Source organism: Typopeltis vanoorti, chromosome 3, assembly GCF_054136105.1.
Source record: "Typopeltis vanoorti isolate ZY-2024b chromosome 3, IOZ_Tvanoo_1.0, whole genome shotgun sequence".
Lineage (NCBI taxonomy): Eukaryota > Metazoa > Arthropoda > Arachnida > Uropygi > Thelyphonidae > Typopeltis > Typopeltis vanoorti.
In genome coordinates this window covers 76,883,262-76,899,312 of record NC_143551.1, presented here as the reverse complement: position 1 = coordinate 76,899,312, position 16,051 = coordinate 76,883,262, and the positions used below count along the sequence as shown (strand labels likewise).

The 16,051-nt window shown below is 34.1% G+C and overlaps 1 protein-coding gene across 1 annotated transcript in view; it reads left to right on the top strand.

The window, feature by feature from the left end:
* Positions 1–16,051, top strand: part of LOC150108289 (BRCA1-associated protein) — a 257,850-nt gene that overhangs the window by 211,442 nt on the left and 30,357 nt on the right. The window contains exons 13-15 of the mRNA XM_090415728.1: positions 2,004–2,093; positions 5,676–5,789; positions 12,600–12,650. Of these exons, the coding sequence (XP_090271854.1) occupies positions 2,004–2,093; positions 5,676–5,789; positions 12,600–12,650 (255 nt within the window). The remainder of the gene's footprint in view (positions 1–2,003; positions 2,094–5,675; positions 5,790–12,599; positions 12,651–16,051) is intronic.

Below are 16,051 nucleotides of genomic sequence, written 5' to 3'. Positions count from 1 at the left end.
AAGGTCGGGAGAGATCCACATGTATGAACATGTAAAAGATGTCAAAAAAAGAAGGGAGCACAAATCAGGTTTAACATTCCACACAACCACTACTGACCATCAAGTACTTTGGCAACAAGCAAAGATGCTATATATTGATCATAACTGTTTGACAAGAAAATTTAAAGAAGCTGCACAAATGCTTAGGATCCCTACACAGTACAATAAAAATCAAGGCTTGGTCTTTCATCAAAGTGTGGTCTGCTTTCATCAAAAATTTTAACTACCATGGACCTAGGATATAGCACACGTGAACCACAGAACCTGACAACTAGCAATGTTCCAACAAGCATACAGTAACGAACATATCATTTATATTCTGGTTTATCAATTTGTTTAACAGTTGTGAAATTATAAAAAACATCTAATATGCGTAATTAATTGTTAATAGACTTTTGTTGTGTAAAACTTATGTACCATTACAAACCCTGATGATGTAAGTCTTATGACACATGAAACTTGTCAGGTTTTTTAATTGTTTATTTTTTAATAAACTCTTTTTATTACAATGTGGTCTCAATACTGAAAACTACCTACAGAACATACAATTGTGTCTGGGATTAACATAAAAAAAAAGTTATAGTATTCTACATCATACACACACACACACACACACATGCATGTGTGTGTGTGTGTGTTTATATATATATAATTTTTTTTTTTTCAAGTGCATATATAGACTTTAATGCATAAAACTCATTTTATAGGCTAATGGAATGAGTACAGCATTGAGAAATAAAATTAAACACTAGTTTAGTGATTCCATTATTTCTTCTCTTTCATGGAAACACCATCTGAGTACAATATAGAACCAATAATATGCATGTAGTAAAACAAAGGAAGGAAATGTGGTATGATCATTTAATGATCATACCACAATTTGAGTGCTGTATAGCAGCTTCAGTTGTTGAGTAGGAAAGTTTAATATTACTATTTCTCATATATCCAGTTTAATAATTATTTTCCATGCCTATATACATGTAACATGAAGGAAGGAAGGAAGGAAATATGGAATGATTAGACTAGAGCATAGAGGCCTATGATTGGTCATACATTATACCTCCATGATTCTCTGTGACAGGCACGAAATATTAGAATCACTAAACTAGTATTTAAATATTGAAGAAAAAAATAAGCCTAAAGCTTCATTTTGGCATCAGAAAACTGTTAAAGGAAAGGATAATAAATATCCAGTATGAGACCAGAACAGACAATATGTTCTATATTCTTAATTAGTGTTATGATGATGATGTTTTATAGCCAAATAGCAAAACAACATTTGTCTTTGAAACTTGAAAGAGTATTTTGAAATTGACTGAGAACTTACAGGAATTCAGCTTTTGGCATGAAAACTGCCTTGATTTGTATTACTTAAAAAATTGATAAACTATGCCAAGGACCCTGTATATTTGCTTTTTATTAATGCTTTTAATTAAGCCTAATAGCTGTTTTGAACTGTTTATTTTCATCCATTGCCTAACCATTTTAAACATAAATGAAGCCTTTTTAATACTTATTTTTACAAACTAAGAGTGTGCTTATGGAATGATATTCCATACTTTAATTCCATGGAATTGAAAAGGGTTGTTTCCTGCCTGTCTCTGATGAGAGCCAGCAGTTTGAAACAGCTGTCAGACCTGTGAAATTGCAATTAAAACAACTAATAAAAGGTGAATATATATATTATTTAGGTGGAGTTTTATCTTTTAATTTATGCATTATAAAAGGCTTTTGACCTGAAGGTCATATTCCCATAACCCATAAGCTCTCATTCACTTTTGAAATTTGGCAGATTTCAAAGGCAAATTCTTTTACTATTTGGCAGTAAAATAATGTTGGATATTTACTGGATTCATTGAACTTCAAGATTAGAATATATAATACTAAGGTTATCATTAATAAGAATTATAACATCTTGTACAGCTGGTTTTAAATCTCTCTAATTGTAATTTTTACTCTTTTAGTACACCTATCTTTTAACCAGTCAACTAGAAGCCCAGCGACATTTCTTTGAAAACCGTTTAGCAAGAATGGAACAAGATGCTCACAGACAGGTACCGAAAATCTTCTAGTTTGATCTGAACCTTAACAAAAGGAGTATTTATTTTCGGTGATTTTACAAATGCTTCTTCTTAAAACAACTGTTTGATCAAACTTGGCTTTATTATGTACGTTCAGGGATTCTATTGTTCATTTTTTTGAGGGGGGGGGTTAAACTAGGGCCCTGGCTGTTTTTGTCAGGGAACCAGCACAAACAATGTCTGATGAAAAGTTTGCTACTGCAACAAACTCCTCAACAGAATTGAAGATGGGTACCATCAACACATGAAGTATCAATGAAAAAAAATTGTCTTTTGTCTTGCTTGTTTCAGTAAATCTTATGCTGTCAATCTGGTACTTATCCGCTTTTCCATTGATGCTTTTTATGTTGATGATGCCATTCTTGAGCATTGCTGTGGTTTATTAAACACACTTATTCACAAGAATATATAATAATAATTTAAATTTATTACTGCAATTATTTTAACCAGAAACAAACTGGTCATCATCAGTGCATCAGCATAATCAAGGTGAAGCTAGAAAGAATGTTAATCCTATTTACAGAGCTGAGCCATGTGCCAGATGCCACCTAGTGGGTGGATATAATAAAATTCAATTAAATTACAGCCCAAATTTAAATTTTAGAAAAAAATTAAATTTATTTAAATAATGAAATGACACAGCATTATATTTAAAAAAAAAAAAAATAATAATTAGAAAGAGGGGGAATGCACTATTGCTTGCCATTTATTAGGACGATTCAGTATATCACCCATCTCAAAAAATAGGCATCTTCAAATGTTTGTCCAACAGACCACATATTATCTGCTCCAATTCCAAAGCTCTCCAACAAGAATTGTTGGACAGCTTGGAAAAAACCCTAAACCTGTAAGGCAAGTCCATGTCCTATATATCACAAGCATCTCTGAGATAATTGCCAAGATCTTGAAAAGATACAATTTAGTTCCTACTTTCTTCCCTATCAACAAAATCTCTTCCTGGTTACCATCTATTAAAGATAAACAGTCCTCTCTTATTTTAGACAAACAGGATGTTCTGTTGAAAAATTACTATAAGGAATACCAATCTTATATTAATAACAATAAAACTGAAAAATCTGGCCTAGTTCAACCTGGAGTGGGCACTGACCACAATATCTTATGGTCCAATACTCGCCTTTTACATTGGTGCAGGTTTAGGTTTGGGTGGTTATTTAAAGAGAGTGCTGAATCACTTTTAAACTGCCCAAATTTAAATTGTAATGACTGTCTCTCTATTGCCAAGATTTGGGAGAGTCTCATCCGCATAAATGGCAAACAATAATGCATTCCCCCCTTTCTAATTATTATTTTATCCATTTTTATTTTTTTTTAATATAATGCTGTGTGTTATTTCATTATTTAAATAAATTTAAATTTTTTTAACTTTAAATTTTGGCTGTAATTTTATTTTATTGCGACAACCCATTAGGTGGCATGTGGCTCAGCTCTGTAAATATGACTAACATTCTTTGTTCTAGCATCATCTCATGATTATGCTTATGCACTGATGATGTCCAATTAGTTTCTAGTTAAAATATTTTCAGTGATAAAATTTATTATTATATATTTTTGTGAATACTTGTGTTTAATAAACCACTTTCATTATGCCACAAGTGCCATTAAAAATTTGAACATTGCTGGAAGTAGAGTTGTTTTTTCCAGTAGTTGACTTTTCTCTGTTCACCCTGATTCCCTGATGAAAACAGCTGGTGGATGTGTGTGTGTGTGGGGGGGGGGGGGGTGCTTATTTAACCCATGACACCCCAACCAGCATGAAATTTCTTATTGTACCATAATTTTATTTTAGTTTAAGCCAATAAGAATACGATTTCATTGGCCAAATCGCAAATTACCAGCCCATATTTATTCATTCAGTATCCAGGTAAGTACCTAAGAATGGATATATCACAAGAAGGTAAGGATTGAGCATTAGCTCAGAAGCCTTGGATGGTTCTCTGCATTCCAGTTTTGGCCCTTAAGTGTCAACCCCTTTATATGAAAGGTACTTACCTCCTTCGTTGTGAAATTTAAATGCATATTGTGGTCCTACTATGGAAACCCATGTTGTAAGTCTCGGTTCTGAATGCTTTTGTGCAGATTCATTTTCCAGTCGATGCCCGGAACTCTGCATTCAATGTGTTGACCGATGAATGGTGGTTTTTACATATTATCTTTCGTAGCACCTTACCATAGTCAATAAACCTCACCAAGATTTTTAGGATAGATCTTCTTCTATTTTAGGATGGAAAGATAATGGCTACCAAAAGAGATGGATAGATATAGATCAAAGGAAAAAAGAGAGGAGGAGGGAAGGCCAGTAAATCTGGAACAGGCAAATGCCTAATCTTTGAAGAGAAGAAGAAGAAACACCTTATGGTCACATTCAGTGACCATAAGGTGTTTTGGGTAGCACTTGCAGTTAACGCCCTATACTATCATCTTGGTGTGGTATCACTGATGGTTGACTTGGGATGACCCAATTTGTGAACAATTTGCCAAACAAATAGGCCTGCAACAGACATCCTATCACAACACCTCTTTCAAACTCTGTCAGTTCCCTTCCCACAGCCATTTCACCCAGACACAATTGCTCAATGAATTGGGAACATATTTCCAATTTATACCGGTTACATGGCACGATGCACCTTGTCCATGGGGTGTCTGTCGACTTCTTTCCAAGCAGCGTATATAGTAATTTTTATTACATTTATTTGTTTTTGTAATTCCTCATCAAACTGTTCAGAATCCTCTTTTTTATCTTCTTCAGGGCATGGACTCTTGAATAATAATATAATAAATTATAGATCTTGTTCTTTTATATTATATATGTGATAATTAAATAGCTTCTATTTGTTTTTAATTTAGCTGCTATAATTTGATCATTTACAGAATTTTACTTTTGGTATTCTATTTTTCAACTTATGTTCAACTAAAATAGTCACTTCACTCCACTCGAAGCTCTGATATATTCGTCTATTCCAATATATCTTTGTCAAAAGAAATTAAAGGGAACAAAAGAGATATATTGGAATAGACCAGTGTATCTTTTGTTCCCTTTAATTTCTTTTTTGTTTCTCTTATAGCTATATTAGTATTTTGGGTTTTAGTTGTTGCACTTCTTTCATTCCAGGTGGCTATTTTTAAAATATCCAAGATTCCTTATTCTTTTACCTTTATCCTTATCTGGTTGTAATCCAGATAAGGATAAAGGTAAAAGAATAAGGAATCTTAGATATTTTGTTTCTCTCCAATGAATTTTTTAGTTGAAGTATATGAATTATAGAAATTGTTACTTGGTAAGGTTAGCAGCCAGTGCAAAACCTCCAACCTGGAGGATCAGAGTATCTTTCTTAATCTGACACCTTCCTCTTGACCTGTCAAGCTAAGAAGGCCCTGCTAGTAGTTTAGCTACTGCTGGCATATCTTTTGAGGTCACTGGTCAGTGCAGGCTTCCTTACCATACAGGTAAAGATAGCATTAAGGAAGCAGTGGAGTATCATTAATACTTTCTGTTTATAGTAAATTTATTTGATATTATCTCTCTTTATTTTACAGATTGAAGAACTAAAAGAAAAAACTAAACAAGCTGTTGAAGAGAGGAAGCAGTTGGAAGAAAAACTGTCTCGTGTCACTCGTGAAAGACAGTCTCAGGATAAAAAAGTAAACCAGGTAATTTCCATGCATTGTCAACTTTATAATGTGATAACAAAATTATAGTTATTCAGTAAATTGAATGCTTTTTTTTTTTTTGGGTGAAAACTTATAAATGGCAACTGCAGGATCTGATAGAAGCAAGTTATTTGAGCTGTGTGTGTGTGTGTGTACGAAATTGCAGTAAAAAATTTAGTTTAATCCTTTATCCAAGTGTGAGCAAACAAAGCTTGCCCCTGAAAGTATCCTCAGGACTTGGGTAAGGTGTTACAACAGCGGGCAACTCGTTGCAAAGGTGGAGCAATCTAACATCACTCCTATCTCAGTATCTCCCATAATGCAAAACACATCTCCTTGCGGATATGTATAATGTTATGCATTAAGGGAAGGGTCACTACCCAGACTAGTTTCGACCTTTATTGAGATCTCTTCAGTGGGAGCCAGGCCAAAGTGGGGATACCAGGCAGAAGCATTAGAGATGACCTTGCTAATGCTTCTGCCTGGTATCTCCACTTGGGCCTGGCTCCCACTGAAGAGACCTCAATAAAGGTCGAAACTAGTCTAGATAGTGGCCCTTCCCTTAATGCATAACATTATACATATCCGCAAGGAGATGTGTTTTGCATTATGGGAGATACTGAGATAGGAGTGATATTAGCTTGCTCCACCTTTGCAACGAGTTGCGCGTGGTTGGTACCACCTTACCCCAGTCCTGAAGATACTTTCAGGCGCAAACTTTGTTTGCTCACACTTGGATAAAGGATTAAACTAAATTTATTATAGTCTAACCAAGTGAAAAATAAACTTTCTAAAGTTTCTTTTTTCTACATCTTCTCTTATCTGGTCTCTTGGCCTTTCCCTGTCAATTTTACTTTCATACATTCTTCTTGGTATTCTTTCTGAATTCATTCTACTTGAAGTAATATGTCCAAATCACTTCAAGTAGAAGTTCCCGAGCATTTCTTTAACACTTTCTAGTCTCAGAACATTCCTAATGTCCATATTTCTAATTCTATCTTTTTTTTTTCCCAATATTGTCATCAAAACTCATTTTCATTACTTGTATCCTACCTATGTTTTCTTTTTGTTAATTCCATGTCTGTCTTTGCTGTATAAGACAAAATAGGTAAAAAGTAACTTCTCATAATAGAAAACTTACATTTTAGTAGGACCACAATGATATCTCACTTACTCTTTAAAAAGGCTTTGACCCATGGAAATCCACCTCGATATCTCCTAGGCTAAACTTCCATCACTAGAAAATACATTTAGCAAATGTTTGAAGGTTTCACTACTCTGCAAGATTTGTCCAAAAATGTCTAACACCATTAACTTGTGCATTTTGTCTGATTTAAAACCATAATCTCACTCTTCATGCTGTTAATACATAACCTATTTAACATTCTTGGTCATTATTTCTTCTGTTCCTATACCAATTTTTAAACTTTTTTTTTTCCTGTTGAACAATCAAAGGCTTTTTCCAAATCTGGGAAAAACCATAAATAGACTTTTTCCAATTTCCCATTCTCTCTCTCTATCATTTTCCTTACAAAAAAAAAACAAATTAACAGTTATTCTCATTTTCTAAAATCAAGCTGCTCTTCTCATAGATTTTCCTCTTTTTATCCCTTGTTGCCATTATCCTTTCATAAATCGTGACACAATTATACAATCATGTTATTTCTTTGTATTTGCCATTCCCTCCTTGAGATTCTGTTATGTGATATATTGGGACAGTCATCAGATATCACCATCTTTCTCCAGATGTCTAGATGTCATACAATCATTTCAGTCCTAATTACCAGAAGCTCAAATCAGTTCAAGGTAAATCATCTCTCCTAGAGGATTTTCCATTTTTCATCTGGCCATAATGCCAGAAATATTTCCCTGTTATCTCTGTATTTATTCAAGTTTATTTCACTATATCTTTTATTTTTATTTAACATATCTTTAAAAAGCATTGCCACATCATCCAAATACCTCTTTTGGTAGTTACAAGATTTCAATCTCCAAATATTAAAAGAACCTCATCCTTCTTTTCTTCATTAATCTGTATAACATTGTCTTGTTCCCATTTAATATATTTCTCTGACATGACAAAAATTCAATCCAGTTTTTTTATCTTTTCTTCTTTATTTATTTTTTGTATTCTCTTTCCTTCATTATAAGTGCGTCATATCATCATTCTTGATGTAGACGATTTTGTGGCCTGGGATGCCGGAGTACTGCATGGTTTGTCAAATGAGTAGGATGAGTAGAGAGTATTATCGTTAGCAAAGCTGTGGATAGAATTAGTTCTGATTGCAAGTAGGTCATTTATGAACAAGAGAAAGAGAGTAGGTGATAAGACAGAGCCTTGAGGCATTCCAGCTTTGATGATGAAGCTTGAAGAGAGGGAGCCATATACCATGACTCACAGATAACGACCAGAGAGGAAGCTGGCTACCCAATTACAGAGGGTGGCACGAAAGGTGTTTTGATGTGACAAGAATATTCACCAACTCCATCAGTAAATAAGCTTTGCTATTTTTCATCATCAAGGAAGAAGTCATTACTAACACCATGTTTCAAAACATAAAGATGTGCACAAATTCACATTGAGAGAAGACAGAAGAAATAAGAAATACATCATTGTTGATAGTGATATCATGAAACTGGTTCAGGATACAAGAATGTACAGAGGATTCGAAATTAGAAGTGACCATTAGTACTAAGCAGGATAAAAATGGATATCACATTGAAAAGAACAGTATGTAAGAAAGTTTTAAAAAGAATTTAAGTTGAGCAGCTTTTACAGATAAATTGTAAACTCAACTATGCAAACATTATTGAAGAAAATTTGCATCAGTTCGAAAACAAGAACCAAACCTTGAGTCTCAGTGACAAACTGAAGAAGACATTGATTGATTCAGCTAGGGAGATATGTGGTGAAGTTGTATGCAAGGATAGAAAAATAAGGATACCGTGATAGACACAAGAAGTTAAAGAAGCAGTCCAGGAAAAGAAGAAATCATGCGAAAATTTTCTAGCAAATAGATCAACAGATGCCCTAAAAGAATACAGAGAAAAATGTAAGAGAGCTAAGCTGTGTGTAAAAAGTAGCTAAACAAAAGTCAGGGAAAGATTTTGGTAAGAATATAGAAAATAAATATAAGGAAGGTGCCAAAATGTTCTGCAGGCTATTGAAGAAGCTTAGAAATGGAGGAAAGAGTACTGTAAAAGAATATGATAAAGGTGATGTGAAAACTGAATATAAGGATATCCTAGATGCCTGGAGTAATTACTTTGAAAGACTTAAATGAACCAAGCAGTGACAGAACCATATTAGAAAATTTTCAAGAGGAATTCAAAGAGAAGTACATATCAATACTGGAGGTATCAAAAACTAACCAAAACACCAAACTAGCAGTATGCAAGACAGTGTTTGAACCAGTTTTAAGTTATGGATCTGAGAGTTGGGTTAGAAATAAAGCACTAGATCAAAGACTAGAGACCACGAATATAAGTGTTCTGAGAAAAAATTAGGGGAATGAACTGATTGCATCAATGGCAGAATCATATTAAAAATGAAGATATTAGAAAGGAATTTGACATTATTAGCATCCAAGAATGTTTTGCAGAGCTAATCTAAGAATGGGTGAAGAAAGGTTAGCAAAATAGATGTTTGATGGCAGGAAAGAGACCCATAGGAAGACCAAGGTCTAGGTTATTGATTCAGTCAGAAGCACGAAATGTTAGTTATGACAGTATTGGAGTGCTCACAAGTAATAGATTTTTTGAGGAAAATTATTGATAGGAGATTAATAATTCCAACTTAATCATGTAGTGCTGTCATAGTAACTTGAGGGTACATATTAGGAAATTTATGATGATGATGATAAAATACTCTTGATTCACAAGCCATCCAGCAGCTAAATGCCAATGCAGTATATTATTATTTTTATTATTGCTATTATTAATATTAGACCTATGAAGTCAGAAGACTCATTGTGGGACACACTCTACTGTGAGATACACCAGTGGGGGATCTCCCACATCAAACCATCTTCGAAACTTGTTTTCCATTTCTATATTCACCACACTCCAAGGCAGTGCATTCCAACCATCAACCACTCTCCATACAGAGAACCTGCTTCTCACCCCTCCACCTTGCTTGCATCCTTTTTATACAAGCAAGGTGGAGGGTTGAGAGATTTTTTCCTTAAACATTCCACAAAAAATCTTCTATGACAACACCCACATACCAGCTTATATCTCAGCCATGTCCTCTACCTCCTCCTCCCATTCAAGAAGTTCTGTAAATGGCATTCCATCAATCTGTCTTCATACTTAACATTCAATTCAACAGAAAGAAACAGATTATTGTGTACAGATTACCAAATCTGTGCACACCAAAGACCGGTCTCAGGTCCCCCTGTAGTTGTAAACTATCCTGCTATGGCCAAACAGGCAGGACAGCCAACATCAGAATTGCCGAACATACAGACTATCCACCACTCAAGACTTGCTTACCACACTTTGGACATCTGCCATAGAATATGATGGAAGAAAACCACTTTACTCTATCGCAGTAAATGTAAATACAAAAGACTTTTCCTTGAATCTGCTTCTGCCTTAAGAAACTACTCTAACCTTAGTAAATTTGGTTGCATGAAACTGCCCCAAATTTGGGAAGCGCTCATCCTCCATACTTCAGCCAGACATCCAATTTAACCCATTAGGGTCCATTATTTAGAGCTTTAGGCCTACTCTTAGTTGACATGCTTCATCTTCATTACTTAATGTAGTGCCTGTGCACACATATCTCATTATATTTTGTTCCCTGACAATAGCAATTTTACTTTGCTGAAATATTGGAAGTATTACTTAAATTTATTTTAGTTAATATTGGTCTGTGTTGTATTTTCTTTTAAAAATTACAGTTACGAATAGCCAATGTATAATCCTTACCACTATCTGTATTTCATTATAAAAATAATAATTAATAAATAAAAAAGTTATCTCTAACCCTTTGTGATTTATGGACCATCCTGTATATGTAATGAGTTACTTGTTCAATTTCATCATTATCAATTTTTATTATTTCTGGTTGCACATAGGTATTGAACATAGTTTTCTTTAGGTTTATCTAAAGCCAGCAGTTTTGCTAGCAATTTGGAGTTCATAGATATAGACTTGAAGTAAAGATGACTGTTATCTGTGAAGTGTAAATGACTTAAATTTCTCCTGTTAATATTCAGACCTTTTTTTCACAACTCAAGAAGTGTGAATATTTCTTCTAAATCTGCTGTGAATAGTTTGGAGGGGGGGGGGATATTGCATCACTTTTTCTTATGCCTCTGGATGTAATCTGTAGTGCCTTAATTATTGCACAATTTTTTTTTACTGAATCAAAGATTTTTTCATCATCAATAAAACAAAAATTGAATGGGAGTTAGTATTCATTACACAGTGCAATAATTTATGTACAACCTGGATATAGTCCATAGTGCTGAAACCACTTCTAAAGCCTGCTTGTTCTTTTGGTTGTGCAAGGTTTGCACAAAACCTTTGTTAACACTTTGTAGACGACTGATGGGTCAAGAGTTCTTCATGTCTTCTACTTCTCCTTTTTTTTTTGCATATCGGAATGAGAATAGCTTTTTCCATGCTTTGGTTATTATGTTTCTTCAGACACAGGATTAAAAGTTTGGCCAAGATTTTCCCCACCTGCTTTTAGAAGTTCAGCCATGACTCCATTCTCACCTGTATCTTTTCTATTTTGCATGTGTTTAATGCATCACATAACTTCCTTTGATAGAATTTGCGTCACTTCAGTTATTTCACTGTTGTCTTTTCATTTGTTTTGTCATCCTGATGTAATATTGAGTAAAATTTTTCAATTCTTTAACATATCTGTAGTGTTTGACTGCAACTATTTGTGTATTGTTCATCAGTTGCTGTTTGGCTTTTTTTGAGTCTGTGGTTGGACTTCAGTCATTGTTCTATGAGTTTACAATTAAATTTTCATATTTCTTCCTCAATGCATTTTCTGATTGTGTTTCATTAAGTATATTCAATTTTATTCACTAGGCTTCCAGTTTGTTTATGTTCTGGATTACCAGTAATTTTAAGTCAGCCTTACAAAAGATTCTGGATAACGATGTCATTACTTTCTGATAGATTAGCAATCTTATCTATATTAAGATTTTTGAATCTGTTGTTTATTCATGTTGAAATATTTCTTTTTAAATGTTCAGTTTGTGTATGTTTATGTTTTGGTTTGGTCCTTGAAACATTTTCTTCTTTCTTTTTGTAAATTTATTTGAATCTGACTGCATACAATACCATGGTCACTTCTGGTGTTAAACAGTCCTGAAATATGTTTTTCTGTCACTGAGGATAAAGTGGTTTTAAATGTTCACTGATAAGATAATATGAATAAAATTTTGCAAAAGATTACTGTAAAAAAAGTATGCAGATTTATATCTTAAGAGGGGGAGAGTCTCTTATTCCTAACATGCATAATATACTATTACTGACTCGTTGAATTATTAGCTCATTATTCAGGCATTCTTTTTATTTATTTTTAATATTTCTCTTTACAAAATATAATCAGCTCACTATAGCAAACTTGTAGGGACTGTTTAAATAGTTTGTTATTGCAAATAGTCTCCTATAATAAATTTTCTTTAGAATAGCGGTGTGCTCTGGAGCTTTGGGGACTTTCTGGTAGTGTGTTCTGAGTTTGCTGTAACTGCTATAATGGGAGTCACCTGTGTTCTCAAAATATTTATATTAAACATCATTTAACATAATGTTAAACATCTAAATTAATTATTATTTCAGATTACTTCAAAATATAGTAAAACTTCAGTGGAATTGAAAGAAGAAAGAGAGGTAGGATATTTTACATTCTTATTGCATGACATTTAATAATAAATATAAACATTTTTAAATCACAAAATTTAAGAAAATTATTTGTCTGATTGTTTGTCTTGATATATGTCTAATTCATTTAATAGGACATATATATTCTTGGCCCCATTTAGCAAATAAAAATCAGTGGATATTTTATAGTACATGAACAGTGTTTGTATGTGACTGTACTTCACTTAATATCCCTTAATAAACACAAATCAGTTGCCCATTATTATCCAGTGATTTAAGAACAAAAAATGGATAAAGCAACAAATATGTCATTCCCTTCCCTTCCCCCATTTTTATATATATATATTCATTGATGTCCAATAGCTAAGGATGAACTTCATTCTTACCTATATATGAAAAAATTTCATCACTACAACCAAATGTGGACATAAATTTATTGCCAGCATACTATTAAATTATATTACGCAAAAATGTGTTAAGAATTTTAACAAATTAAATTGCAATACATTTGTGACAAAAGGTACAAATTTCATAAGGACATAGTTAAGGAATTAATGTACAGTGCTTACAGAAAACTATGCACAGATATTTCAGTATGGAATATGTCCACACCAAACGTCACATTACAGTTCTCACAACTTTGTATCATGCTTAGCACCAAGTCATTCAGATGGCTCACTCCTCCTTCAGAGCAAGGATAAGTGTGTCTCCCTGTTGAGTTGCAAACGTGTTCTATGAGGTTGAGATCTAGGGAGTCTGCAGGCCATTCAATTCGAGTAATATCCTCGTTCTCCAGAAGTATCTCCACTGCTCGTGTATGATGTGGTTTGGCATTGTCATCCATAAAAATTAATTCTTCGCCTACAGCACCACAGAACAATTGAACATGACGTTGAAGAACTTTGTTGCAATGTCGTTCACCAGTCATAGTCCCTTTTTCCAGCACTTGTAGCTCGGTGATCCATTAAGCATAATGCCTCCCCAGATCATGACCCAAGCACCACCGTATCTATCCCTTACAAGAACATTCTTGCGATGGTAAGTAGTACCAATTTCATGGCAGATCAAGTGTCTAGAATTGGAGGAAAGACTAAAACGACTCTCATCTGTAAAGAATACATTAGTCCATTGGTGTCTTGTCCAATTTTTATGGATACAGCACTACTGAAAACATGCTGTCTTGTCACAGATGTCTTGCCACAGTTTGTCGAGATATCCACTTTCCTGTGCTTGAATGGAGCCAACTTGCAAACCAACCTGCCATGGTGCATTGATTGCATTTTTTTGCTGTTATAACCAAAAATCTGTGTTCATAGTAGAGCGAGTGTGACCGCTTATCAAAAGTCTGGAACACTGGAACAGTCTGGAACCATTGATTCAAATCTTCAAACTTTCCTATAATTTTTCCCTATGTGAAATCATCTAGATGATGTCTTTGAGACATTACAAGACATCCAAGTTTGCAACTTTATTCCTTCACAAAAAGAGCTTCCTTCAAACACAATTCACTTAGCTCAGTCTTTTGCCTTTTATCCTGTTGAGTGCAATTTGAAAATTTAAATATGTACCCACTTTCTACTTGAAATCATAATTTATACAAATTACCACAGTTGCTGATTCTTTCTGCATTTGCGGTTGTAATCTTCAGAAATAACATTCGTCCTTAGGTTTTGGACACCAGTGTGTATATTTGTATGTGTATATACAAAGAAGTGCAAATCATGTTGAATGATTTGCACTTCTAATTTATTGCATAGAAAATAATGATTACCAAATATGAGTTAGTTTCATCTAAATCTACATACTTTGTAGACTATATAACTATGTAAACACATAAAAATGTAATATAAATTATAAGAAAACTGTTATTTGAAAACATTCACAAAATTAGAATAATTTTTAACATGGCTCAAAATATTAGAATATTCCAAATTTTTCTGATTGGGTTTGAGGAGAGCATAGAAATAGTATATATTTCAGTAGTTGTGGGGCTGAATTGTGTGTGAGGAATCATACGCGTGTGGATTTCAGTTAATCATTTGCTAAACATAGGTTGAACAAGTGACTTATTGGAAACTAAGAAGTTTCATATGGTCTCTCTCTCTCTCTTTCTGCACAAAGAGGACCAAAGTCAACAGTTTGTAGCTAAGGAATTGAAATGTTTTCAATCAAGCATGAGTGGAGAGTATCGAGACTATTCTAATAACCAAGTTTTCAAAATAATCACTGCAATAGCAGTCGAAAGGTAATAACTACATGAGGAGATTGAAGAATATTGTGAAGAAAAACGCTTCCAAAGTGTAAGGTATTTTCACAGGAGATGGAAAGAAACTAGGTGTGAATGTGTCTAAATCTACGAAGTTGAGACAACTTCACAAATTGTGTTTTAAATCACCCACCTAAGATGAAGCCACTTATGAATTCCAAGCAAAAGGCAGCTAGAGTGCAATGGTGTAAGTAAAGACTGTTGTGGGGTTAAGAGGACTGGAAAATAGGTACTTTTTTAGCGATCAAAGTACGTATGCTGGGTGATGTTGAAGGGCAGGCTTTCATTGAGCAAGACAAAATGGCATGTATTAAGAGCATCATTCTTGAAAACCAGCAAGTGAAACTGTGTGAAATTGCACAAGTGGTGAACTTGTGCAATAAGTAAGTCTACTGTGTGCCCAAACAATTGTCAGAGGAGCATAAGGCAGTATGCATGGGAATATGCCTGGAGAATCTTTTGCAATACAGTGACAAAGGCTAGAATTTATTTGCTTGCCTAGTCATAAGAAACGAAACATGGATTCATCACTTTACCTCAGTGAGCAAACAAGACTTCATGACCTGGAAACATCCACAATCTTCTGTGTGCAGAAAATTCAGAACCATTCCCAACTGTCTGAAAAGTAATGGCGACAGCGTTCTGGGATCGCCAAGGCATTCTGTTGGTGGACTTCTTGCCAAAGGGAGGAACAGTTGGTGCAGAACTTTGCTGTGCAACATTGGACAAACTGAAAGCCAACATTCAACACAAACGACTAGGACTCCTGGCAAACATGTTCCAGGGAGCGGTTAACAACAGCTTTTACATTTCTTCACACCCTCTTCTGTAATTCTTTCGCTTCTAGTTCTTGACTTACAACTTGAATATAGACTATATATTCTTTTCAGCTGGTCAAATTTACATCATACGACCTTAGTACTTCAAATAAGCAATTCTCTAAGCATCTTATCATATGCCTTTTCCAGATCTGAAAAATTTAAATATGAATCCTTGTTATGTTTCCATGATTTCTCAGCTATTTGTCTTTATGTGAAAATCCTAACAACTCCTATTTGATCTGAATTCATTCCTTGCATTCCTAAGTTTCTCTTCCACAATTTTTCCTAAGAAAAATTCTTAAGTATGCTTACATAAACCTTAC